At 33.9% G+C, this 27,601-nt stretch overlaps 1 protein-coding gene across 2 annotated transcripts; it reads right to left on the reverse strand.

Moving 5' to 3' along the window:
• On the reverse strand, positions 1-27,411 carry LOC142226666 (apolipoprotein D-like). 2 transcript variants are annotated; one of them, XM_075296775.1, is made up of 7 exons: positions 27,253-27,411; positions 17,258-17,404; positions 12,254-12,362; positions 12,047-12,177; positions 11,815-11,891; positions 11,633-11,731; positions 1-474 (listed from the first exon to the last, which is right to left on the reverse strand). In XM_075296775.1, the coding sequence occupies exons 2-7, from the start codon at positions 17,272-17,274 to the stop codon at positions 239-241; spliced, it is 669 nt and encodes a 222-aa protein (XP_075152890.1). In that variant the 5' UTR covers positions 17,275-17,404; positions 27,253-27,411; the 3' UTR covers positions 1-238. The 2 variants fall into 2 exon arrangements, with proteins under 2 accessions (XP_075152890.1, XP_075152892.1); XM_075296777.1 differs by lacking the exon at positions 27,253-27,411 and adding an exon at positions 21,034-21,184.
• Between the last annotated feature and the right edge of the window lie 190 nt (positions 27,412-27,601).

Consider the following 27,601-nt stretch of genomic DNA (forward strand, 5'->3'; position numbering starts at 1 on the left):
TTCAGATATATTGTTTTGTCGTTTAGTATATATTTTTATTTGCATAGAAATAAATGTGTATGTTTAAGATATTAAGGAAATCATTGAAAAACAATTGTGACATCAATATTAATCGTCGATTACAATTGACATGGTCAATTTAACAATGTTACTCATTTTCAAAGATATTATTACGTATAAAAGATATAAATGATACAAATAATTCCAAGATGCGCCAGATAAGACGCCCAATTAATTCTCAGGCCACCTGCAATAAATTGGATGATGAGTTTGGCGAGCTCAATCCTATTTGCGATTGATTTGAAGAAGCAACCTCTTGGTCATCACCATTAGTGTCGGTCATCTCGGGGCAATCAGTTTGTTTCGATGTCATCAAAAATTGTTCCGTCAAATGATTATCTTTAAGAACTTGCTTAGCGCTATTTATCGCCTCCTCTGAAGGTTGTCGGGATCGGGTTAAAATCCAAACGATTTCTATTAAATAATGGGAAAGGGAAATGGAAAAGATTATTTATTATTTGTAATTGGTTTTTAATCACAAACAACAACAACTGTATTTAATTACAAAAAATAATTATGCAGCTTTAAATGAAATTAAAATTGCTACTTAGAATCTATTAGACATATGAAGCAAAACGAAGTCTTCTTTTCCTTATACTCCACTATGGGATGAAGATAAAAACTATTAAGAAGGTGAGGTGAATAATTGGTTTCCATAAGCACTTAGGGTCGCATCCCCGTTATCACTTGCAACATAAACACCGTGTAGAGTCAACGTAGAATTTTGCAGGACAATGGAAAAGTCTTTTTTGCTTTGCAGTCAAGATGCAATGTAAAAAAAAAAATGATTTTGAAGAATTTTTCAGATTTATTAAGGCCAAGCAAAACGAAATTTCCTGTTGGGACACCCAATTTTAAGTCGAATCGCTTAACTATAAAGACAAAACGGGTTCATTAAAAAATGTATCGACTTTTGGACAAGGAATATTATATTAGTAAAATGCATCTTCCATTCGAAATTTAAGGATATAAAATATATGACCTCACGATCAGGGCTGTGGAGTCGAGCCAATTTTGCTCGACTCCGTCTCCAGCATTTTTCATCAGTCTTGACTCTGATTTAACCCTCTAATGCCCAAACCCGCCTTTAGGCGGGCTTCATTTTATAAGGAAGCTTTTAGTAAAACACACATTAAGGCAACAAAAATGGATAAAATAAAAAGAAAACTTAGTTGAAACTGCTCAAGAGGCTTTGCAGCATATACTGAATTTTACCGTATAAATTTTTCTTGTTTACTTTTCTTGCTTTCGTGTCGTTAACATTGAAAATTTAATCATCTGGCAAAAAAATTGGGGCATTAGAGGGTTAAGGCAATATCGGTTCTATGTTTAATAAATAAAATAAAGATATAAATACCCATCACAATATGAGCAGATACCAAAATTCTTCAGTATATGTATTTATAGACAAGTAAAGAAAGTTCAAAGTCGGACGGGGCTCATTGTATTATACGCTTCAACACATTGTGGACCAATCTCAAATCCTTCAAATTTGTTGAGGGCTTCATATAAAGGTTTATGTTCGCATTTGTAAAATATTTTGTCAGACTTCTGTACCTAATGTCTTGGGCACAGTGTGGCCCATGGTAAAGATATTTATATTTTTTAAGCAATTTCGCAAAAATGCATTTATGATCATCAATCGATAGATATGTATTAGAGGTATAGAAAATTTTGAGTCATTTTTACAATTTTGCGACATAATACAATTTTGAGAAAATTTGCTATAAAAATAAAATCTTGAGAAAATTTTCTATAGAAATAAAATGTTGACAAAATTTGCTATAGAAATAAATTTTTAAACATTTTTTATAGAAATAAATTTTTTACAATATTTTCTATTGAAATAACATTTTGACAAAATAATTTTTGAAAAAATTATCAATAAAAATTAGATATTGAAAAAATTTTTCTGTAGAAATAAACATTTGGCAAAATTTTCTACAGAATAAAATTTTGCCCAAATTTTTTATAGAAATAAAATGTTGACAAGATTTTCTATAGGAATAAATTTCTATAGAAATAAAATTTTGACAAAATTTTCAATAGAAATAAAATTTTGACAAAATTTTCTATAGAAATAAAATTTTGACAAAATTTTCTATGGAAGTAAAATTTTGACACAATTTTTTTTAGAAATAAATTTTGACAAAATTTTCTATAGAAATAAAATTTTGACAAAATTTTTTATAGAAATAAAATTTTGACAAAATTTTCTATAGAAATAAATTTTTGAAAAACATTTCCGCAAATATGCGACATATGTATATAAGTATATGGTTTTAAAATAAAACAAGTAAGGAAAGTCTAAAGTCGGGCGGGGCCGACTATATTATACCCTGCACCACTTTGTAGATCTAAATTTTCGATACCATATCACATCCGTCAAATGTTTTGGGGGCTATATATAATATATAGGTTTGTCCCAAATACATACATTTAAATATTACTCGATCTGGGCAGAATTTGATAGACTTCTACAAAATCTATAGACTCAAAATTTAAGACGGCTAAAATGCACTAGGATGAAACACAATGTTAGTAAAAAAAAAAAATATGGGAAACATTTAAATCTGAAGCAATTTTAAGGAAACTTCGCAAAAGTTTATTTATGATTTATCGCTCGATATATATGTATTAAAAATTTAGGGAAATTAGAGTCATTTTTACAACTTTTCGACTAAGCAATGACGATTTTACAAGGAAAATGTTGGTATTTTGACCATTTTTGTCGAAATCAGAAAAACATATATATGGGAGCTATATCTAAATCTGAACCGATTTCAACCAAATTTGGCACGTATAGCTACAATGCTAATTCTACTCCCTGTGGAAAATTTCAACTAAATCGGAGTTAAAAATTGGCCTCTGTGGTCATATGAGTGTAAATCGGGCGAAAGCTATATATGGGAGATATATCTAAATCTGAACCGATTTCAATAAAATTTGGCACACTTGACTATAGTACTAAGTGTACTCCTAGTGCAAAATTTCAACCAAATTAGGGTAGAACTCTGGCTTCTGAGACCGTATTAGTCAATATCGGGCGAAAAATACATATGTGAGCTATATCTAAATCTGAACCGATTTCAATAAAATTTGGCACACTTGACTACCTACTAATTGTACTCCTAGTGTAAAATTTCAACCAAATTGGGGTAAAACTCGGGCTTCTGGGACCGTATTAGTCCATATCGGGCGAAAGATATATATGGAAGCTAAATCTAAATCTGAACCGATTTCAATAAATTTTGGCACACTTGACTATAGTACTAATTGTACTCCTAGTGCAAAATTCTGAACATATTGTGGTAAAACTCTGGCTTCTGGGGCCGTATAAGTCCATATCGGGCGAAATGTATATATGGGAGCTATATCTAAATCTGAACCGATTTCTTCTAAATTTGTGCCAAATTTGAAGAAATCTTGAAAACAAATTTTGTATTGTAATAAAATTTTGACAAAATTTGGTACAGTAATAAAATTTTGACAAAATTTTCTATAGAAATAAAATTTTGGTAGATTTTTTTTTTGCGAATCTGCTATATATAATTATACACCGATATGGACCAAGTTTGGCATGGTTTTTAACGGCCATATACTAGCGCAATGAACCAAATTTCAACCGGATCGGATGAATTTTGCTCCTCCAAGAGCTCCGGAGGTAAAATTTGGGGATCGGTTTATATGTGGGCTACATATAATTATGGACTAATATGGACAAATTCCTGCATGGTTGTTAGAGACCATATCCTAACACCACGTACCAAATTTCAAACGAATCGGATGAATTTTTCTCATCTACGAGGCTCCGGAGATCAAATCTGGGGATCGGTTTATATGGGGGGCTATATTTAATTGCGGACCGATGTGGACCAATTTTTGCATGGTTTTTAGAGACCATATACTAACACCATGTACTAAATTTCAGATGGATGGGATGAAATTTTCTTCTCTTAGAGGATCCAAATCAAGCCAAATCTGGGGATTGCCAAATTTAAGCCAGATCGGTTGAAATATGCTTCTCTTAGAGGCCCCGCACGCCAAATCTGGGGGTCCGTTTATATGGGGGCTATATGTAAAAGTCGACCGATATGACCCATTTGCAATACCATCCGACCTGCTTCTATAACAACTACTTGTGCCAAGTTTCAAGTCGATATCTTGTTTCGCTCGGAAGTTAGCGTGATTTCAACAGACGGACGGACATGCTTAGATCAACTCAGAGTTTCACCACGACCCAGAATATATATACTTTAGAGCAATATTTCGATGTGCTACAAACAGAATGATAAAGTTAATATACCCTATACACTAGGTGGAGGGTATACAAATTAAATTCGATTGTTCGAAATATTTTAAATAAATTGCAATGGTGGTGGGCATTAAAATGGATCGATTCAGCCATTCTGCTTATCTAACATTCTAGGAAACATAAAATGATCTCCTTAATTGGAATTTGCTTTTCATTTACAGTCATACCGTACATTGATCGAATAATAACGCAATGGAAACTAATATGGTTAGTTACAAAAATGTGAAGTGTTTTAATAAATTTAGTTTAGCCGGAGTCGAGCAAATTTTTTTACGACTCCAACTCCAGAAAAATCTTCAGACCCCGACTCCACAGCCCTGCTCACGACAATTCATTTTTCAGTGTAGGTATGTTTTTTTTCTTAAATCCTGAGAATAATTAGTACAGTCACTATCTAATTCTGCTTTAGATAGTTAGTAAACCCGACTATTTTTAAAGAAAATGTCAATAAGTCGACTTTGAATTGAAAGGAAGTAGATCTTTTTATGCTGAAAATTTATCAGAAGGACATACTCCATTGTTCCAGTTTACGAATTCGCAAAACGCAAAATTTTCTTCAATCGCTAATTTCCTAACCATAATGATCTATTATACGAAATTTTTAAATACTGTTTTTATGGCAAAATATGAAATGGTTCAGAAATGGTTATTGGCAGTTTTTGCGTTTTGCAAAATTCGTAAACCAGAACATGGTGGATAAAGTCAACGATGCAATATTAAACAAGTAAGTAAAATCTAATGTCGAACGGGGCCGACAATATTATACCCTTCACCCCTATGTAGGCCAAAATTTGTGTTACCATCTCAACTACTTCACATTTGCTGGAAGCTATATAAAGGAGACAACTTTTTTACTTCTACAAAATCTCTAGAATTAAAATTTAAATCGGCTAACGCTATCCAGTTAATTGGAGGAAACTTCCATTGAAAATGGGTCTAAAATTCAGTGTAGGTATGTTTTTTTTTCTTAAATCCTGAGAATAATTAGTACAGTCACTATCTAATTCTGCTTTAGATAGTTAGTAAACCCGACTATTTTTTAAAGAAAATGTCAATAAGTCGACTTTGAATTGAAAGGAAGTAGATCTTTTTATGCTGAAAATTTATCAGAAGGACATACTCCATTGTTCCAGTTTACGAATTCGCAAAACGCAAAATTTTCTTCAATCGCTAATTTCCTAACCATAATGATCTATTATACGAAATTTTTAAATACTGTTTTTATGGCAAAATATGAAATGGTTCAGAAATGGTTATTGGCAGTTTTTGCGTTTTGCAAAATTCGTAAACCAGAACATGGTGGATAAAGTCAACGATGCAATATTAAACAAGTAAGTAAAATCTAATGTCGAACGGGGCCGACAATATTATACCCTTCACCCCTATGTAGGCCAAAATTTGTATTACCATCTCAACTACTTCACATTTGCTGGAAGCTATATAAAGGAGACAACTTTTTTACTTCTACAAAATCTCTAGAATTAAAATTTAAATCGGCTAACGCTATCCAGTTAATTGGAGGAAACTTCCATTGAAAATGGGTCTAAAATGTGTCTAAAATATTTCCCCAACTCTGGTGTACGTATATATGGGAGCTATATATAATCTGAACCGATTTTGACTAAATTTGACATGTATAGTTTGAATAATAATTCTTCTATCTATGCGAAATTTCACGTAAATGGAAGTATAACTTTGGCCCCCCCCTGGTCATATGAGTGCAAATCGGACAGAAGATATATATGGGAGCCATATCTAAATCTGAACCGATTTCAACCAAATTTGGCACAATTACCGATACTACTAAACGTACTCCTTGTGCGAAATTTGAAGCAAATCACGGCAAAACCCTGGATTTTGAGGCCATGTAAGTTCAAATCGGACGAAAGATATATATGGGAGCTATATCTAAATCTGAATCGATTTTGACCATATTTGGCACATACAATAGTATCGTTAAAAGTACCGGTTGTGCAAAATTTGAAGTAAGTCAGGTCAAAACTCTGGCTTTTGAGACCATATAAGTCCAAATCGGGCGAAAGATATATATGTGAGCTATATCTAAATCTGAACCGATTTTAACAAAATTTGACACACTTAACGATACTATTAATGTACCCCTTGTGCAAAATTTGAAGCAAATCACGGCAAAACTCTGGCTTTTGTGGCCATATAAGTTCAAATCGGACGAAAGACATATATGGGAGCTAAATCTAAATTTGAACCGATTTCAATCAAATTTACCAAGCATTGGTAAAGTGTCAATTCTACCCTCTGTGCAAAATTTCACGAAGATCGATGGTAAACTTTGGCCTCTGTGGTCATATGAGTCTAAATCGGACGAAAGCTATATATGGGAGCTATATCTAAATCTGAACCGATTGATGATATTTTGCAAGATTTTCGAGATTCATAAAATATTTGGATGTATGGTATTTCAAGAAAATCGGTTGATAAACACGCTAACTATGACAAAATCGGGAATAAATATATATGGCAGCTATATCTAAATCTGAACCGATTTTTTCCAAAATCAATAGGGATCGTCTTTGAGCCGAAACAGGACCCTATACCAAATTTTCGGACAATCGGACTAAAACTGCGAGCTGTACTTTGCACACAAAAATACATCAACAGGCAGACAGACAGATGGACATCGCTAAATCGACTCAGAATTTAATTCTAAGACGATCGGTATACTAAACGATGGGTCTCAGACTTTTCCTTCTTGGCGTTACATACAAATTCACAAACTTATTATACCCTGTACCACAGTAGTGGTGAAGGGTATAAAAAACTGATTAAATATGTATATAATTCAATTCTTGACCCGGTATATGGTATACAGGAAAGTGTATTAATAATTACCATCGGATATGAAGTTTTGAGCGGTATTTAGAGAGTAATTGAAATATTGGAGTCGCTTTAAAAGGAGGTTATATACAATTACGAACCGATATTCAACCGCATCGGATGAAATTTGCTCCTCCAGAGGTTACGGAGGTCAAATCTGGGGATCGGTATGTATGGGGGCTCTATATAATTGGACCGATATGGACGATGGTTTTTAAAGACTAAATAAATACTTAGACCCCGTGCCTAATTTCAACCGGATCGGATAAAATTTACTACTTCAAGAGGTTCCGTAGGTCAAATCTGTGGATCGGTTCATATGGGGACTATTTATAATTATAGACCGATATGGACCAATTTTTGCATTGTTGTTAAAGACCATATACTAAAACGAAATTCCAACTTTTAACCGGATCGGATGAGTTTTGCTCCTCCAATAGGCTGCGGAGGTCAAATCTGGGGATCGGTTTATATGGAGGCTATATATAATTATCGATCGATGTGGACCAATTTTTGCATGGTTGTTAGGGACCATATACTAACACCAATTTCAGCCGGATAGGATGAAATTTGCTTTTCTTAGAGGCTCCGCAAGCCAAATCTGGGGATCGGTTTATGTGGGGGCTATATATAATTATGGGCCGATGTGAACTAATTCTCGTATGGTTGTTAGAGACCATATACCAATACCGTGTACCAAATTTCAGCCGGATCGGATGAAACACTGTCTCATGGCTGACCTCGGTGTCGAAAGTGTGTAAACGAGGTACCAATTTTCTCTTACCCAAAATTAGTGAAAAATATACATGACTTGATATTTTGAAATGCCTTGCGCACCGTGGCGCAGTTGCTGGCATTCCCGCCTTGCATACATATGGTCGTGGGTTCAACCTCAGTTTCGACCGAATACATTATCCCCTCTCAGAGCTTTTCTAAGTGGTTTCACTGCAATGTGGAACGCCGTTCTCGGACTCATCTATAAAAATGAGGTCCCTTGTCATTGATCTAAACATAGAATCGGGCAGCACTCTGTGATAAGAGAAAAATTCACCACTGTGGTGTCACCATGGACTGAATAGTCTAATGCGCTTTACAGACTATCAGTTAATCCGAACGACAGTGCTCGTGTCGAACATATCCCATATATTGTGCACATTATAAGTTAAATCCGAAGGCATAATCGATACTGCTGCATGTTTATGGCATCGATAACACATTTACCGATTATTTAGTCATCGCCGACAAATCGTATCGATCCGACAAACTCTAAGATTCTTTACAAACACCGACATTCCGTCCGGAATAACTGATAGTCTGTAAAGCGCATAAGTGAGCCTGAAATATCGGGCTGCCACCTAACCTAACCTGATGTAACCTAGCTACCTAGCGCAACTTCAGTAAGCGGCCGCCCATACAAAATCATGCAATTTGCTCCCTTTATTCTCCACGTTAGCCGATTTCAAGGCATATGAAGGAGGCGCATCAAATATATCTACTTCCAATTTAGTGGCCATAGTTACCCAAGTAGCATATTTTTATTGTTGTATGAAATTACGAAACATTTCCATTTTATCCATCGTCCACCCTCAATTTGTTTGGCCTGAGTTGAAGTTTAGTCATATTGTTTATAATTGTGTTTTTATGGTTTGCATAATTAATTACGTTAAGCCCATTTTCAATTTATTGCATTCATTTGGTTTTGTACAAGGGGAGTTTCGGTAGAAAGTAGCTGGTTGGGAGGCAGACAACTTTAAGCATAAAACCACCGGATACCGGTGATATTATAAATGATAAGAATATTTTAATTTGCAAAATGTTTAATAGGACGAATAAAAATACATTTGCATAAATAAATGATGCACAAGTGATGGAAAATAATTTCAAAATTTCTATTTGTTTTCTGAGAATTTAAGAAAAATTTCAATTAAGCCATTAAGCATCTAAGAGCAGACATGAGGATTGATTGTAAATTACCGACATTAGGGGATCGTTTACCCAAACCAATCAGGGTATAATAAGTTTAGTAAGCTTGAAAATGAGCCTACTGGATATGATAGTCCCTAGACCCCAATAAACTCAGAATCATCCCTGATGAGATACGATTCCAAAAATATCAGTTTGTGAACAAACAAAATGATAAGGTTTACTTGCCAAAGAGGTCGGCATTTTACATTTTCGATCCGCCAACAGAAATCAAACACCATCGATGATAATGGGTTGGACCGCCGTAACGGTCGATGGTTGCTCGACCGTGGGGTCAAAATAAGTATTATTTCGAAAATGTTCTCACCACAGTAATGAAGCCACAATTTGGCCGCAAACCATTGGTAAAAATCGCACTCAACCAAGAATGAAATTAAGGAGGTTTATTTCTTCCGCACAATGGCCATCAAAACCCCATGGATTCATGAGCCTGGTCAATCATATCCAGACGGCGCTTCGTCGGGAATGGATCAAACTACCACAGAGCAACTTTCGTGCAGTGTGTGATGGTTTCGTCGGCTGTTTGAATGTCATAATTTGTGTCAAAAGTGCTCAATTCGAACAGATTTAAACTGATTCTAAAATTTTATGTTAACATATTTTCGATATTTTTGCTTTTGAATATTTTTATTTATCGCTGACGGTTCAAGATTGAGCTTCAAACAATACAAAATGATGCATATAATTTTTGATAATCATATCCTCTTGGAGCCACCGTGGTGCAATGGTTAGCATGCCCGCCTTGCATACACAAGGTCGTGGGTTCGATTTCTGCTTCGAGCGAACACCAAAAAGTTTTTAAGCGGTGGATTATCTCACCTCAGTAATGCTGGTGACATTTCTGAGGGTTTCAAGCTTCTCTAAGTGGTTTCACTGCAATGTGGAACGCCTTTCGGACGCGGCTATAAAAAGGAGGTCCTTTTTAATAGAGCTTAATATGGAATCGGGCAGCACTCAGTGATAAGAAAGAAGTTCACCAATGCAGTAACACAATGGACTGAATAAAGGGTGATACGGTCAAAATTTGGTCAAGGGAAAACGCGTGTAAATCGGTGAAATCGTTTATTTAAAAAATCAAATTAAATTTCTTTTTCAAGTTCAATTAGTATAAAATTCAGGAAAAATATTCAGTTAGGCTTTCGCATTTCCAAATCCGAATTGACGGGCCTCACGCTTGACACCTGCCATCAGATTTTGTACAGCCACCTTGTCCACCTTCTTCGCCGCAGAAAGCCAGTTTGCCTTGAACTGCTGCTCGTCCTTAGCAGGTTTTTTGGTCTTCTTTAGGTTCCGCTTGACAATAGCCCAGTATTTCTCAATTGGGCGGAGCTCTGGCGTGTTGGGAGGGTTCTTGTCCTTGGGAACCACCTGCACGTTGTTGGCGGCGTACCACTCCATGGCCTTTTTACCGTAATGGCAAGATGCCAAATCCGGCCAAAACAGTACGGAACAACCGTGTTTCTTCAGGAAAGGCAGCAGACGTTTATTCAAACACTCTTTCACGTAAATTTCTTGGTTGACAGTCCCGGAAGCTATGGAAATGCTGCTTTTCAAGCCACAGGTACAGATGGCTTGCCAAAGCAGATATTTCTTTGCGAACTTTGACAGTTTTATGTGCTTGAAAATATCTGCTACCTTTCCCCTTCCTTTTGCCGTATAAAACTCCTGTCCCGGAAGCTGCTTGTAGTTGGCTTTGACGTAGGTTTCGTCGTCCATTACCACGCAGTCAAACTTCGTCAGCATCGTCGTGTACAGACTCCGGGATCGCGCTTTGGCCGTCGTATTTTGTTTATCATCGCGATTTGGAGTCACTACCTTCTTGTAAGTCGATAGTCCGATGCACGGTTGTAGACGATACACCCAGCTTATTTGCGGCATCTCGGAGAGAGAGGTTGGGGTTTCGCTTGAAACTACCGGCACCTCTCTTTGTCGTCTCAGCGGCTTTCGGTTTTCGATTTCCCCCCGATCCAGACTTCCTGGCTGTCGACAAACGTTCCCCAAACACTTTAATTACATTTGTAACGGTTGATTTGGTAACTTTTAGCGATTTTGCCAGCTTTGCGTGCGAGTAGCTCGGATTTTCGCGATGCGCGAGCAAAATTTTGATACGCTGTTCTTCTTGCTTGGACGGCATTTTGACAACTGAAGAGTGAATTCCAAAATCAAAATAGGAGCAACATTCTACACACACACACACCTTCAAAATGAGGGGTTCAGGTTTTTTAAATGCAAAATTGAAAGAAATACGTCAAGTTGATATTGACCAAATTTTGACCGTATCACCCTTTAGTCTAAGTGAGCCTGATACATCGGGCTGCCACTACCCCTAACCTAACCTATCCTCTTGTTCCTCACGACTATATAGTGTACTAATATACTTTTGAAAATTCGCATTGAAATATTGTTCAATGGCATACTTACTGGTATGAGCAAATGAGCTGACATTCCGACAACTGTAGACAACCACCCAGTTGTCATAATCGGTACCCAAAATCAGATAATTTGGATCATTAACTACTTCTGCAAATAAATAAAAATTTTAATTATAAGTTAAACATCATAAATGGAATCGATAATAATTGGATGAAGTATGTTAAACTTACGATTTCTGAAAGCCACAGCCAATTGTCCTGGTGCAATAACCTTTGCTGTACCTTGTACACTATGCGTTTTATCTACACTGATAATTTAAAAAGAAATTAAAAATAAATAATTAATAGCCATGTAATATATTTGAGTGAATGTAACAATTTTTAATTTATATTCAAATTTGATGAGTTATTATCATTGAAATGATTTCCAATTAAAGATTTTTTTTGGATAGTTTTTACTTACATGGCATAGGTACCGACATTCTTTACCGATACGGTATCATTGCCATTATTTGTGTAAATGGCATATTGACATTTTTGTCCAGCTTCCCAAAGGAAAGGATATTTGGCATATTCATACCAGATACCCATATACTAAACAAATAACAAATAAAGAATAAAATTTTTCTTTAGAATAAATATTAAATTGAAGGTATTCATGTTTATTCACCTTATCCAAATCGAATTCTTCCACAACTTTAACTTGTGGACATAATTCCGGGAATGGAACTTGACAAAGGGCCTTGTGAGATATTGTCACCAAGAGCAATACAAGTAATCTATAATGAAAAACAATATAAAAATTAAATAAAGACTTTAAATACTCCAAAAAAATTATTTGGTTTGATTTTGGTTGGTAAGGTTCTACTCCCAGGTTACAATTCAAATCCTTTATGCTCAAGAATTGAAATGGGGGGATCGGTTTTCTTACCACCGTAGGATGGGGGTATCTTAACTTTGTCATTCCGTTTGTAACACATCGAAATATTGCTCTAAGACCCCATAAAGTATATATATCCTGGGTCGTGGTGAAATTCTGAGTCGATCTGAGCATGTCCGTCCGTCCGTCTGTTGAAAGCACGCTAACTTCCTAACGAAACAAACTATTAACTTGAAACTTGGCACAATTAGTTGTCATTGATGTAGGTCGGATGGTATTGCAAATGGGTCATATCGGTCCACTTTTACGTATAGCCCCCATATAAACGGACCCCCAAATTTGGCTTGCAGACCTTCTAAGAGAAGTAAATTTCATTCGTTCCGGCAGAAATTTGGTACATGGTGTTAGTATATGGTCTCTAATGAACATGCAAAAATTGTTCCACATCGGTCCATAATCATATATAGCCCCCATATAAACCGATCCCCCGATTTGGCTTTCGGAGCCTCTAAGAGAAACAAATTTCATCCGATCCGGCTGAAAGTTAGTACATGGTGTTAGTATATTGTCTCTAACAACCATGCAAAAATTGGTCCACATCGGTCCATAATTATATATAGCCCCCATATAAGGCGATCCCCAAATTTGGCTTGTGGAGCCTCTAAGAGAAGAAAATTTAGTTTGATCCGGCTGAAATTTGATACATGGTGTTAGTATATGGTCTCTAACAACTATGCAAAAATTGGTCCACATCGGTCAATAATTATATATAGCCCCCATATAAATCGTTCCCCAGATTTGGCTTGCGGAGCCTCTAAGAGAAGAAAATTTCATCCGATCCGGCTGAAATTTGGTAGGTGGTGTTAATATATGGCCTCAAATACCCATGCAAAAATTGGTACACATCGGTCCATAATTATATATAGCCCCCAAATAAACCGATCCCCAGATTTGACCTCCGGAGACCCTTGGAAGAGCAAAATTCATACGATTCGATTGAAATTTGGTACGTGATGTTAGTATATGGTATCCAACAACCATGCAGGAATTGGTTCATATCAGTCCATAATTATATATAGCCCCAATATAAACCGATCCCCAGACATGACCTCCGGTGCCTTTGGGAGAACAAAATTCATCCTATCTGGTTGAAATTTTGTACGTGGTGGTAGTATGTGATATGTAACAACCATGCCAAAAGTGGTCCATATCAGTCCATAATCATATATAACCCCCATCCCGAGATTTGGTTTTGGAGCCTCTTGGAGGAGCAAATTTCATCCGAGTCATTTGAAATTTGGTACATATGGCCGTTAACAACCATGCCTAACAAGGTCCATATCGGTCTGTAGTTATATATAGCCCTCAGGTAAATCGATCCCCAATCAAACAAAAATTGGTCCATATCAAGTTCATAATTGTATATAGCCCCCATATAAGCGACCCCCATATTTAAATTCGGGCTCTCTACGAACAGTGCAAAAGTCCATATCGATTCATAATTATTTGTAGACTTACCTACACATACCTTTTTTGTCTAATATATAACACGTATGGACTAACTCACAATTTAGAAAACGATTTAAGATACCACAACCCAAGTAATTCGATTGTGGATGACTGTCCTTCGTAGAAGTTTCTACGCAATCCATGGTGGAGGGTACATAAGATTCGGCCTGGCCGAACTTACGGCCATATATACACCCAGCAAAAAATTTGGAAGTTCTTCCAAAGGCACAACTTTAAAAGCACTTCCAGAAGATGTACTCCAAATGATGTTCTTTATTTTATCTACACAGGAAGTTCTTTTCATTCAATTTTTTATAACATGCTTTTTTCATATTTTTAATGGGTAATTTTAACTTTATTTGTTTCAAATTGGTTAAAAACAGTTTGAGAATTCTAAAATGGTACAAATTATTTAAATTTTGTCGAAAACAATGCTAAATACAATCTGAAAAAATTGTGAATTTGTGAAAATATTTGAGGTCAAACGTTTCAGACAAGCGTTAGAATCCATTAAAAATTATAAAAAATTATTTATTTGACAAAATATCACATAATTTTTTAATTTACATTCAACACATTGAATTCGGTTCACACCTAAAGAAGTGATGCAAATTCAGTGCACCTGTTGTTAAAATGGAGGACTTCCGTCCTATGACAAGCCCATGTTAAATTCATCGCTTCTGCGTCAATTTTGCACCACTTTCGTATCCAAAAAGAACATTTTCATCACTTTTTTGGCGACGCTTTTTTTGCTGGGCATGTTTTAATTTCTTGTTCAAATGAAAAAAAAAATCGGACATAACATCCACTTTTAGAATCTGATTAGATTTATTCGAATTGGCTTTCTTCTCTGCTTTGCCACAAGTTATGGGCTGCATACGGCCGACAAAGCTATTCAACGCAGTACTTAAATGGCTCTGCGCTATTTTGGCTCATTGCCAACGAAGCGCCCTTTTTAGATAATCGACACTTTGGTTTCTCATAAAAGAAACCCAAATTCGGAAATAGGCCACTTTCGTACAAGCAGTGTATAACATAAATGTATTGGGGATTTTCACCCATAGAAAATGTTGTCAAAATTTTATTTTTATGGAAAATTTTGCCAATTTTGTTTTCTATACAAAATTTTCTTAAAATTTTATTTCTGTACAAAATTTTGTCAAAATTTTATTTCTATAGAAAATTTTGTCACAATTTTATTTCTATAGAAAATTTTGTCCAAATTTTATTTCTATAGAAAGTTTTTTGCAAATTTCATTTCCATAGGAAATTTTGCCAAATTAATTTGGCAAAACATTGGAAAATTTTGTAAGAATTTTATTTCCAAAGAAAATTTTGTCAAAATTTTATTTCTACTGGAAATTTTGCCAAAATTTTATTTCTATAGAAAATTTTGTCAAAATTTTATTTCTACAAAAAATTTGTCAAAATTTTATTTCTACAAAAAATTTGTCAAAATTTTATTTCTACAAAAAATTTGTCAAAATTTTATTTCTATAGAAAGTTTTTTTTTCAAATTTCATTTCCATAGGAAATTTTGCCAAATAAATTTGGCAAACATTCTTTTCCTCTGTTGGTTAAGCTACACTTGTAGTTTAGTCAATGCATGGTTTTAAACTGAAATCAAAAACAACAAAACGATTAAAGAATAAACCAACAAAAACAAAACGAATGAAGTAAGAGGAAGCATGCTCAAAATAAACCCAGCCAACTGCACTCAAATCGATGATTTGACAGTGGCAAAGATATGTTTGTACAAATGTATTTCAGCAAAGGCCGGCTATCATAAACCTTTTTCGGAAGGTTCAAGTGTGGTTCACTTTGGGTTTAGTGAACTGCCTGAATTTATTCTGATAATTGGTTAATAGTGTTTTGCTGAAAATAGAGAATGCTTATGAGGAATGTGGGAATTCCGAAACGTGAGTCCATCCAACCATCTTGCAGTCTATAGGGCTTTGCCCAAATAAATTTGACAAACATTCTTTGTCTCTGTTGGTTAAGCTACACTTGTAGTTTAGTCAATGCATGGTTTTAAGCTGAAATCAAAAACAACAAAATGATTGAAGAATAAACCAACAAAAAATTTTATTTCCATAGAAAATTTTGTCAAAATTTTATTTCTATAGAAAATTTTGTTAAAATGTTATTTCTATGGAAAATTTGCACCAAATTTTACTCCTATAGAAATTTTTGTCAAAATTGTATTTTTATAGAAAATTTTGTCAAAATTTTTTTCTATAAAAAATTTTGTACAAAATTTATTTCTATAAATTTTTTTTTTTCACAATATAATTTCTCTAGAATTTCATGCAAAAACTATGAAAATTTAGATTTCCATTCTCTAAAAAATTGAAAAGTGTGAAAATTTTATTTCTATAACAAAGTTTGCCAAATTTTATTTTTATAGAAAATTTTGTCAAAAATTTATTTCTATAAAAGTTTTGTTCAAAATTTTATTTCTATAAAAATTTTGTCAAAATTTTATTACTATAGAAAATTTTGTTAAAATTTTATTTCTATGGAAAATTTTGTCAAAATTTTCCATAAAAAATTTTGCACCAAATTTTATTTCTATACAAATTTTTGTCAAAATTTTATTTCTATAGAACAATTTTTCAAAATGTTATTTCTATAGAAAATGTTGTCAAAATTTTATTTCTATAGAAAGTGTTTTCAAATTTTATTTCCATAGAAAATTTTGTGAAAATTTTATTTCTTAGAAAATTTTGTCAAAAATTTATTTCTATAAAAATTTTGTTCAAAATTTTATTTCTATTGCAAATTTTGTCAAAAATTTATTTCTATAAAAATTTTGTTAAAAATTTTATTACTATAGAAAATTTTGTTAAAATTTTATTTCTATAGAAAATTTTGTCAAAATTTTATTTCTATAGAAAATTTTGTCAAAATTTTCCATAAAAAATTTCGCACCAAATTTTATTTCTATACAAATTTTTGTCAAAATTTTATTTTTATAGAAAATTTTGTCAAATTTTTTTCTATAAAAAATTTTGTACAAAATTTATTTCTATAAAAAAATTTTTCACAATTTAATTTCTCTAGAACGGATATTGTTAAGTCGTCTTAGAATTTCACACTGATTTGGAACAATAATTATGTTGAAGTAAATTTCGTTATAATAAACTTAACTTAATCAGGTTTCCTGTATACTTGATTCGGTCTACCCTACTGTAAAGTAATACGATTTTTATATTGCTCTAATTTTATTACATTTCAAACGTTAATATACACATTATATAAAGATTATTTTAATATTTTACTCACCTTCCATTGAAAGCCATTGTTTCAATTATCTTATGGGTTAATAAATCTCCTTGTGATGTTATAAAATTCACTTGAGGTATTTTATTCCATTAACACAATTGTTTGTTGTTTTTATAATTGTTATGCGTTATTTTTTATATGTTTTGTCTGCAAAGAAAAAAATAGAATAAAATAGTTTCAATTTAATTGGAAAAATTTATATAATTAATAAAAATGTATCATAGTGAGTCTTATATGCTTCAGTTCTACAATAAATTCATGGTGCGTAACAGAGCAGTTCGAGAAAGGCACAGTGCTGTAGAATAAAAATATTTATGTACAATTCATTATAAAATGTATAAGGACATTTAATTAACGTATGAATTTATTATATTAATCTAATACTGACACTTGACATCCAAAAGTTTTTCAAAGATTTGGCATACGTATCTAAAACTTTGCCGTCATATATGAAACGATGTTACCTTGGTAAGTGTTCTAGATGAAAAACAGCTAACCAAAAACTAACAGAAGTATGTAGCATTTTCACTTCAATTGAGACCTTTTTTAACTTAAATGAATCCCTTTTTAAATCAAATAAAACCTTCAAATTAAATGAATCATTTTTTTTAGTCAAATGAAACATTTTCCATTTGAAATTAAATTTTTTTCAAATCAAATCAATAATGAAAAACAAACGAATGAATTAATTAACCCACAAAATTATTAAAACAAAAAAACACTTTTTGTTAAAAATTTCAACGAAGAATTATGTGTATCTTTTCAACCACTGCTAAAATTATTTTTTACCCAAGTTTTATTTTAGATTCACTAAACAAAATGTTTACTTAGATCAAACGATTTTGAGTTTCCTTTATAGATTTTGGTATTGATTCCGAGCCAAAGATGCAGCTTCTATAAAATACAAAACATGGTTTAGCGATCTATCTGGCTTTAAATCTAGGATCAATAAAATTAAAATTAGATTAAGATCTCATTTATCGAATTTCCATTCTCTTTTTAATCTAATAATGACACTCTTCAGAAACAAACAAATACCAACTTAAAACCCCCCTAAATATAACGGATACTTCAAAGTAAAAACTGTTTTCTTAATCAAAAAAAAAAAAAATCCAAACTTCTCAAAATAAGTCTTGGCCTATATTTGAAGCGTTTTTATATTAAATCTAAAGATTCAATATTTCAGTTAATTATTTGCTTAGTTCAAAAACATGCGACTTTACCGGAGCGACCCAAGTTTTCAAATTTTGTGTCCTAACTTTAATGAAAAAAAAATTAAGCAATTATTATGAACTTTATTTTAATTAACATCTCATTATTTTAAAGAAATTTGTCCATAATATTTCGTAAATTGCACAGCCTAAAATTTAGGTTGCGTAATGTTTATTATGACGTAAATATTTTTTTATTTTTAAATGTTATTCATTAAAATTACTATCAATAATCGTTGTCTTATAAAATGAAACTAAATTCCATCCAACCGAAAATTTACAATGGGTTATTGTATTTTTGTATTTTCATTTAAAAACAAGTATATACGGCCGTAAGTTCGACGAGGCCGAATCCTTTGTACCCTCCACCATATGTTAGGTTAGGTTATGTGGCAGCCCGATGCATCAGGCTCACTTAGACTATTCAGTCCATTGTGATACTACATTGGTGAACTTCTCGCTTATCACTGAGTGCTGCCCGATTCCATATTAAGCTCAATGATAAAGGGACCTCCTTTTTATAGCCGAGTCCGAACGGCGTTCCACATTCCAGTGAAACCACTTAGAGAAGCTTTGAAACCCTCAGAAATGTCACCAGCATTACTGAGTTGGGATAATCCACCTCTGAAAAACTTTTTGGTGTTCGGTCGAAGCAGGAATCGAACCCACGACCTTGTGTATGCAAGGCGGGCATGCTAACCATTGCACCACGGTGGCTCCCACCCTCCACCATGCATTGCATGGAAACTTCTACTAAAGACTGTCATCCACAATCGAATTAGTTGGATTGCGGTAACACTTACCGATGGCAAGGTATGTTAAATCTTCTTAACACCGTCTTCCAAATTGTAATATAGTCCGTACGCAGTATATATCAAACAAAAAGGGCCGATTATATACGTACATAATTCAGTTTGACAAAATTTTATATAAAAATAACATTTTGAAAAAAATCTTCTGTAGAAATAAAATTTTGCCAAATTTTCTATAGAAATACAATTTTGACAAAATTTTCTACAGAAATAAAATTTTGACAAAATTTTCTATAGGAATACAATTTTGATAAAATTTTCTATTGAAATAAAATGTTGACACAATTTTCTATAGAAATAACATTTTGACAAAATTTTCTGTTGAAATACAATTTTAATAAAATTTTCAAAAAAATAAAATTTTAACAAAATTTTCTACAGAAATAAAATTTGGACAAAATTCTCTATAGAAATAAAAATTGCAAAATTTTTTATTGAAATAAATTTTTCACAAAATTTTCTATAGAATAAAATTTTGACAAAATTTTCTACAGAAATCAAATTGTGACAAAATTTTCTGTAGAAAAAAAAAGTTGACGAAATTTTCTATGGAAATAAAATGTTAACAAAATTTTCTATAGAAATACAATTTTGCAAACATTTTCTATAGAAATAGAATTTTGACAAAAAATTCTATAGAAATAAAATTTGGCTAAATTTGCTATAGAATAAAATTTTGACAAAATTTTCTATAGAAATAAAATTTTGAAAAATTTTTCTTTAGATATAAAATTTTGACAAAATTTTCTATAGAAATAAAATTTTGAGAAATTTTTCTATAGAAATAAAATTTTGGTAAATTATTTTTGGCTATATGGACGAATTTTTTTGTGACTGGGGATCGACTATATATAACTATAGTCCGATATGGACCAATTTTGGTATGGTTGTTAGCGGCCATATACTAGCACAATGTGCCACATTTCAACCGAATCTGATGAAATTTGCTCCTCCAAGAGGTTCCGGAGTTCAAATATGGGAATCGATTTATATGGGGGCTACATATAATTATGGACCGATATGGACCAATTTTTGTATGGTTGTTAGATACCATATACTAACATTATGTACCAAATTTCAGCCGGATCGTATGAAATTTGCTTCTCTTTGAGGCTCCGCAAGCCAAATCTGGGAATCGGTTTATATGGGGGCTATATGTAATTATGGACCGATGTAGACCAATTTCTGCTTAGTTGTTGGAGCTGGAATTTCGTTGTGGAGGAAGTAAATAATTTTTGTTTGTGTACGGAACCGATATCCAATTCCGAACTCTTAAATGTTAAATCAATTTTAAAGTACAAAAATTTTTAGTCATGTCATTTGTTTCTTGCATTTGATTTGAAAAAGATTTCATTGGACTTGCAAAAAGATTCATCTCATTTGATAATGGGGTGATTAAGGATGTAAATGATTTCATTTGAAGTGAAAATGCTATATGTATAAAATTTAGTCAAGTCGCTCAAAATATTTAATTTAAATTATTGAGTATTTTTAGTCCCAATATATGATATTTACTAATGCATGATTTTGTAGCTATTATCTTCTTTGCAACATTGGTTGAAACATCTGACGCTCGTTTCGTATTTTGTTTCATGTTGGATTAAGCGGATTGACCTGCATCGGTCGGAGTCAACATTTTCATGATATAGTTCTCAAACAAAAAATTATATGTCCCGTAATTGTCATTAAGCTCTTAAGAAAATCACCCTTTTTAAGTATTCGGTAAGCTTGGTTTAAAGTTACATCCTTTTACCTCAGCCTCTCTTAGTCAACCAACAAAGAAAAAGGAGTAAATATTTCAATGCAACGAGAGTTGTTTTATTCACTTTTAAATAAAATTTTCAATTTAATAAAAAAATAATAGGAAAAATTACGACTTCACCAATTAAAGCACAAAGCCTTACTGATGTACTCCCACTTAAAGACAAATATTTATCAATTAAAACAGTCTTTGTACTATATTGATGTCATTACAAAATAAAATATTAACTGTCTACATGACTAGTCATTGATTTAAAATATCTCATATTTTAATGGGGTAATGTTTACTATATCTCAACTTAACAGTATTACTGTTTTTTCTTTCTTTCATTAAAAAGGTCAATGCGATAAAGTAATTCATTAAAAAATGTAACATTTACTTCACTGAATGACTCATGGCTATATCTGCTGACCGTGAGTTAGGTCGGAAGCTATTGTAATCTTCGCGAAGTATTGCATTCTAGAAATTTTCCTTAAGATAATATATGGCTTTATCTACGACGAACAATATGTTGAAACTCATGAACTTTTAATTTTTGTAAGGAAAAGTAAATTTCTCAATCTGATAACAAGCCCTACACTGCTTGGCTATTTGCTTATCTTTTTATTGTGTTTTTTTGTTTGATAGGTATAGGCAATTTTAATTATTAGGCAAGGTTAGGTATAGTGAAAGTATTTTATTTCACACTCCTATAGATAATTTAGTCGATTATAACACAATGCAACACAAAAATTCGAAACAAAAAAAAAATCACTTATCCCAGCCTAATGTACTCGATGAGAGGAGAAAAGTAATTCATGTATTTTGCTACACGATTGCCGTTCGTTTTTATGAGCCTCTTTAGATTTTTCGCCAAATTCGATTTTGAGAAAATTTCTACTATTTTTCGCATGAGCATAGGGAGCCACCGTGGTGCAATGGTTAGCATGCCCGCCTTGCATACACAAGGTCGTGGGTTCGATTCCTGCTACGACCGAACACCAAAAAGTTTTTCAGCGGTGGATTATCCCACCTCAGTAATGCTGGTGACATTTCTGAGGGTTCGAAGCTTCTCTAAGTGGTTTCACTGGAATGTGGAACGCCGTTCGGACTCGGCTATAAAAAGGAGGTCCCTTGTCATTGAGCTTAACATGGAATCGGGCAGCACTCAGTGATAAGAGAGAAGTTCACCACTGTGGTATCACAATGGACTGAATAGTCTAAGTGAGCCTGATACATCGGGCTGCCACATAACCTAACCTAACCTAACCTAACCTTCGCATGAGCATAGCTCCAAAACTACTGGATCATGGAACATTTTTCACTTCCGTCATTCAAAAGCTATAAAGTCTAAAATTTCAGCAACCTACAATGGAGAATTAACTATTTGACGCCTTATAAAAGTATATGCTTAGGATGAAATTTAGCATGTTTGCACAAAACAAACATTTTATTGTTTGAACAAATTCTCAAAATATATATGTTTGAAGTATAATATGTTTGCGAGTATATGTTAAAGAGGCGATTTTTTTGAGGGTGTAGAAATTGAATAGAACTTATAAACTTTTACAAAACGGTCGCTGGTGCGATATGGCCTTACATTTCATGTTTTCACAAATAGGGATCAGTATTTTAAACTCATTTTGCACCTTAAAAAAAAATCGCTTCTGTAACATATACCCCAAACAAATTATGCTTCAAGCATATATATTTTCAAGATTGGTCCAAACAAAATATTGTTTGTATTGCTCAAACATATTATGTATCACCTTAAAGGGTGATACTGTCAAAATTTGGTCAATATAAACACCCCACATCGGGGGGAAATCGAAAACCGGAAGGCGCTGAGACGACAAAGGAAGTTGCCGGTAGTTTCAAGCGAAACCCTAACCTCTCTCTCCGAGATGCCGCAAATAAGCTGGGTGTATCGTCTACAACCATGCATCGAGCCAAAAAACGAGCCGGACTATCGACTTACAAGAAGGTAGTGACTCCAAATCGCGATGATAAACAAAATACGACGGCCAAAGCGCGATTCCGGAGGCTGTACACGACGATGCTGACGAAGTTTGACTGCGTGGTAATGGACGACGAAACCTACGTCAAAGCCGACTACAAGCAGCTTCCGCGACAGGAGTTTTATACGGCAAAAGGAAGGGGAAAGGTAGCAGATATTTTCAAGCACATGAAACTGTCAAAGTTCGCAAAGAAATATCTGGTTTGGCAAGCCATCTGTACCTGTGGCTTGAAAAGCAGCATTTTCATAACTTCCGGGACTGTCAACCAAGAAATATACGTGAAAGAGTGTTTGAATAACCGTCTACTGCCTTTCCTGAAGAAACACGGTTGTTCCGTACTGTTTTGGCCGGATTTGGCATCTTGCCATTACGGTAAAAAGGCCATGGAGTGGTACGCCGCCAACAACGTGCAGGTGGTTCCCAAGGACAAGAACCCTCCCAACACGCCAGAGCTCCGCCCAATTGAGAAATACTGGCCTATTGTCACGCGGAACCTAAAGAAGACCAAAAAAACTGCTAAGGACGAGCAGCAGTTCAAGGCAAACTGGCTTTCTGCGGCGAAGAAGGTGGACAAGGTGGCTGTACAAAATCTGATGGCAGGTGTCAAGCGTGAGGCCCGTCAATTCGGATTTGGAAAAGCGAAAGCCTAACTGAATATTTTTCCTGAATTTTATACTAATTGAACTTGAAAAAGAAATTTAATTTGATTTTTTAAATAAACGATTTCACCGATTTACACGCGTTTTCCCTTGACCAAATTTTGACCGTATCACCCTTTAGGGTAGAATACTATCAGAAAAAAAAATTTTAATGAAATTGACTTTGTGTGGATATATTTTTAAGGCGCCAATTGGTTACTTCCATTATTTTACTTGCAGCATACTCTCTATGTCTCTCTTTCTAAACACATATATGTTTATAGGCTATTTCCAAATTAATATATGTTTGCATCTAAGCGTATTAAACATAACATATTAACATATATGTCCCAAACATGTTATGCTAGTTTATGAACATTATATGCTTGCATTTAAAAATATTGTTTTAAAAAATTTGAGTTATATACATATAATTTTTACACCCAAACATATAACGAACAGTCTTTTCATCTGTGTAGTAGACTACAGAATTTGGCAAATATCGAATTTTGACCAATTTTTTCGAAAAAGGTTCCAGCGATTGTCTTTAAGCCGAAATAAGACCCTATGCCAAATTTGAGTACAATCCGACATGAACTGTAGTTGTCCTTTGCGCACAAAAATACATGAATAGACAGAGGGTCATCGATAAATGGACTCAGATCGGTATACTAAACGATGGGTCTGGTCCTTCTTTGCGTTACATACAAATGCTCAAACATATTTTACCCTGTACCACAGTTGTGGTGAAGGGTACAAATCTATAGTGCTTTACTTTGTAGCATTATATATGTCAGGCACTATGTACATCGTACACATTATGTACATATTTGACCACAGATTGCATTACTCACACTCTAATATACATAAATTTTACAAAGTCAGTAGCATTTATACTTCACTTAAATACTGTGCCAACAAATTTTGAACGATTTCAAATGAGAAAGAAAATGTTCGTCTAGGTTCAGAGGACAGTGGGTAACGGATATAAGTAAATTTTCCATAGAAATAATATTTTGATAAAATTTTCTATAGAAATAAAATTTCAGAATATTTTCTATAGAAATAAAATTTTGACAAAAATTTCTATAGAAATAAAATTTTGACAAAATTTTCTATAGAAATAAAATTTTGACAAAATTTTCTATAGAAATAAAATTTTTACAAAATTTTCTATAGAAATAAAAATTTTACAAAACCAATTTTGGCATGGTTGTTATACTAGCGCAATATACCAAATTTCACCAAGTACCAAATTTGAACTGGATCGGATGAATTTTGCTCCTCCAAGAGGATCCGGAGGTCAAATCTGGAGAACGGTTTATATGGGGGCTATATATAATTATGGACCGATATGCACCAATTCTGGCACGGTTGGTAGAGACCATATACTAACACCATGTTCCAAATTTCAACCGGATCGGATGAAATTTGTTTCTCTTTGAGGCTCCGCAAGCCAAATCTGAGGATCGGTTTATATGGGGGCTATATATAATTATGAACCGATGTGGACTAATTTTTGCATTGTTATTAGGTTACCAACAGCATCTACCAAATTTCAGCCGGATCGGATGAAATATGCTTCTCTTAGAGGCTCCGCAAGTCAAATCTGGGGATCGGTTTATATAGGGGCTATATATAATTATGGACTGATGTGGACAAATTTTTGCATGGTTCTTAGAGACCATATAGCAACACCAAGTGCCAAATTTGAGCCGGATCGGATGAAATATGAGGATCCGCAAGTCAAATCTGAGGATCCGTTTATGTGGGGGCTATACGTAAAAGTGGACCGATATGGCCCATTTGCAATATCGTCCGACCTACATCAATAGCAACTACTTGTGCCAAGTTTCAAGTCGATAGCTTGTTGCGTTCTGAAGGTAGCGTGATTTTGAGACACGGACGGACGGATATGCTTAGATCGACTCAGAATTTCACCGCGACCCAGAATATATATACTTTATGGGGTCTTAGAGCAATATTTCCATGTGTTACAAACAAAGTTAATATAACAGGTTGGCTGATAAGTCCCCGGTCTGACACATAGATGGCGTCGCTAGTATTAAATAAATGCATATTATTTTTATATAGTACCAACCTTCAAATGATTCGTGTCAAAATTTGACGTCTGTAAGTCAATTAGTTTGTGAGATAGAGCGTCTTTTGTGAAGCAACTTTTGTTATTGTGAAAAGAAATGGAAAAAAGGAATTTCGTGTTTTAATAAAATACTGTTTTCTGAAGGAAAAAAATACGGTGGAAGCAAAAACTTGGCTTGATAATGTGTTTCCGGACTCTGCCCCAGGGAAATCAACAATAATTGATTGGTATGCAAAATTCAAGCGTGGTGAAATGAGCACGGAGAACGGTGAACGCAGTGGACGCCCGAAAGAGGTGGTTACCGACGAAAATATCAAAAAAATCCACAAAATGATTTTGAATGACCGTACAATGAAGTTGATCGAGATAGCAGAGGCCTTAAAGATATCAAAGGAACGTGTTGGTCATATCATTCATCAATATTTGGATATGCGGAAGCTCTGTGCAAAATGGGTGCCGCGCGAGCTCACATTTGACCAAAAACAACAACGTGTTGATGATTCTGAGCGGTGTTTGCAGCTTTTAACTCGTAATACACCCGAGTTTTTCCGTCGATATGTGACAATAGATGAAACATGGCTCCATCGCTACACTCCTGAGTCCAATCGACCGTCGGCTGAGTGGACAGCGACCGGTGAACCGTCTCCGAAACGTGGAAAGACTCTCAAGTCCGCTGGCAAAGTAATGGTCCCTGTTTTTTGGGATGCGCATGGAATAATTTTTATCGATTATCTTGAGAAGGGAAAAACCATCAGCAGTGACTATTAAATGGCGTTATTGGAGCGTTTGAATTGAAGGTCGAAATCGCGGCAAAACGGCCCCATATGAAGAAGCAAAAAGTGTTGTTCCACCAAGACAACGCACCGTGCCACAAGTCATTGAGAACGATGGCAAAAATTCATGAATTGGGCTTCGAATTGCTTCCCCACCCACCGTATTCTCCAGATCGGACACTCAGCGACTTTTTCTTGTTCTCAGACCTCAAAAGGATGCTTGCAGGGAAAAAATTTGGCTGCAATGAAGAAGCGATCGCCGAAACTGAGGGCTATTTTGAGGCAAAACCGAAGGAGTATTACCAAAATGGTACCAAACAATTGGAAGGTCGTTATAATCGTTTCTTTGTTAGACCGGGGACTTATCAGCCAACCTCTTACCCCCCATCCTATGGTGGAGGATATAAAAAAGTTTCTTATATACATATATATTTATACAAGAAATTACTTTCTTATAGGAATATATTTCACAAAAATCTCAATATTATTTTACTTTTTGTTCTGAAATTATTAATAAAAAATTTTCATATTTATTTTTTATACACTTTAATAAATCTTTCACTTATCTCTTTCCATAATTTTTGTTACCCAAAACACTGTGTCTGTCAATGACAAAAATGTTCTATATATTCTCTTCAAACAGCACTATGTTAACTCAAATGTCTCTCTGTTATGACATTGCATTGCATTGCGTATCTTACTTGACTATGAATTCCACTTGTGTATATGTTGGTGTTGTTATTGTTTTTTATTTGATCTGCCGGTATTTAGTATAGCAGCACCGTTGTTTTAATTGCAGTCAGCAATAACGAGTGTAGGTTCACAACTAAAACAATTTACACGGTTGCACTCAAGTTTTATAGAACACTGACGATAGATGGTGTAAGCGTTCATATTGCAAAAACAGAAAACAAAACAAAAAAACAATAACGGTGCGGAATGCTGATGTTCAAAAAAAAAAAAAATTCAATTGAAATATGATGATGATTATTTAAGCTTTATTGAATCGAAATAGGGAGGGAGACAATGAATTTATGTTTATTGTTTATG

Source organism: Haematobia irritans, chromosome 2 (genome assembly GCF_050003625.1).
Source record: "Haematobia irritans isolate KBUSLIRL chromosome 2, ASM5000362v1, whole genome shotgun sequence".
NCBI lineage: Eukaryota > Metazoa > Arthropoda > Insecta > Diptera > Muscidae > Haematobia > Haematobia irritans.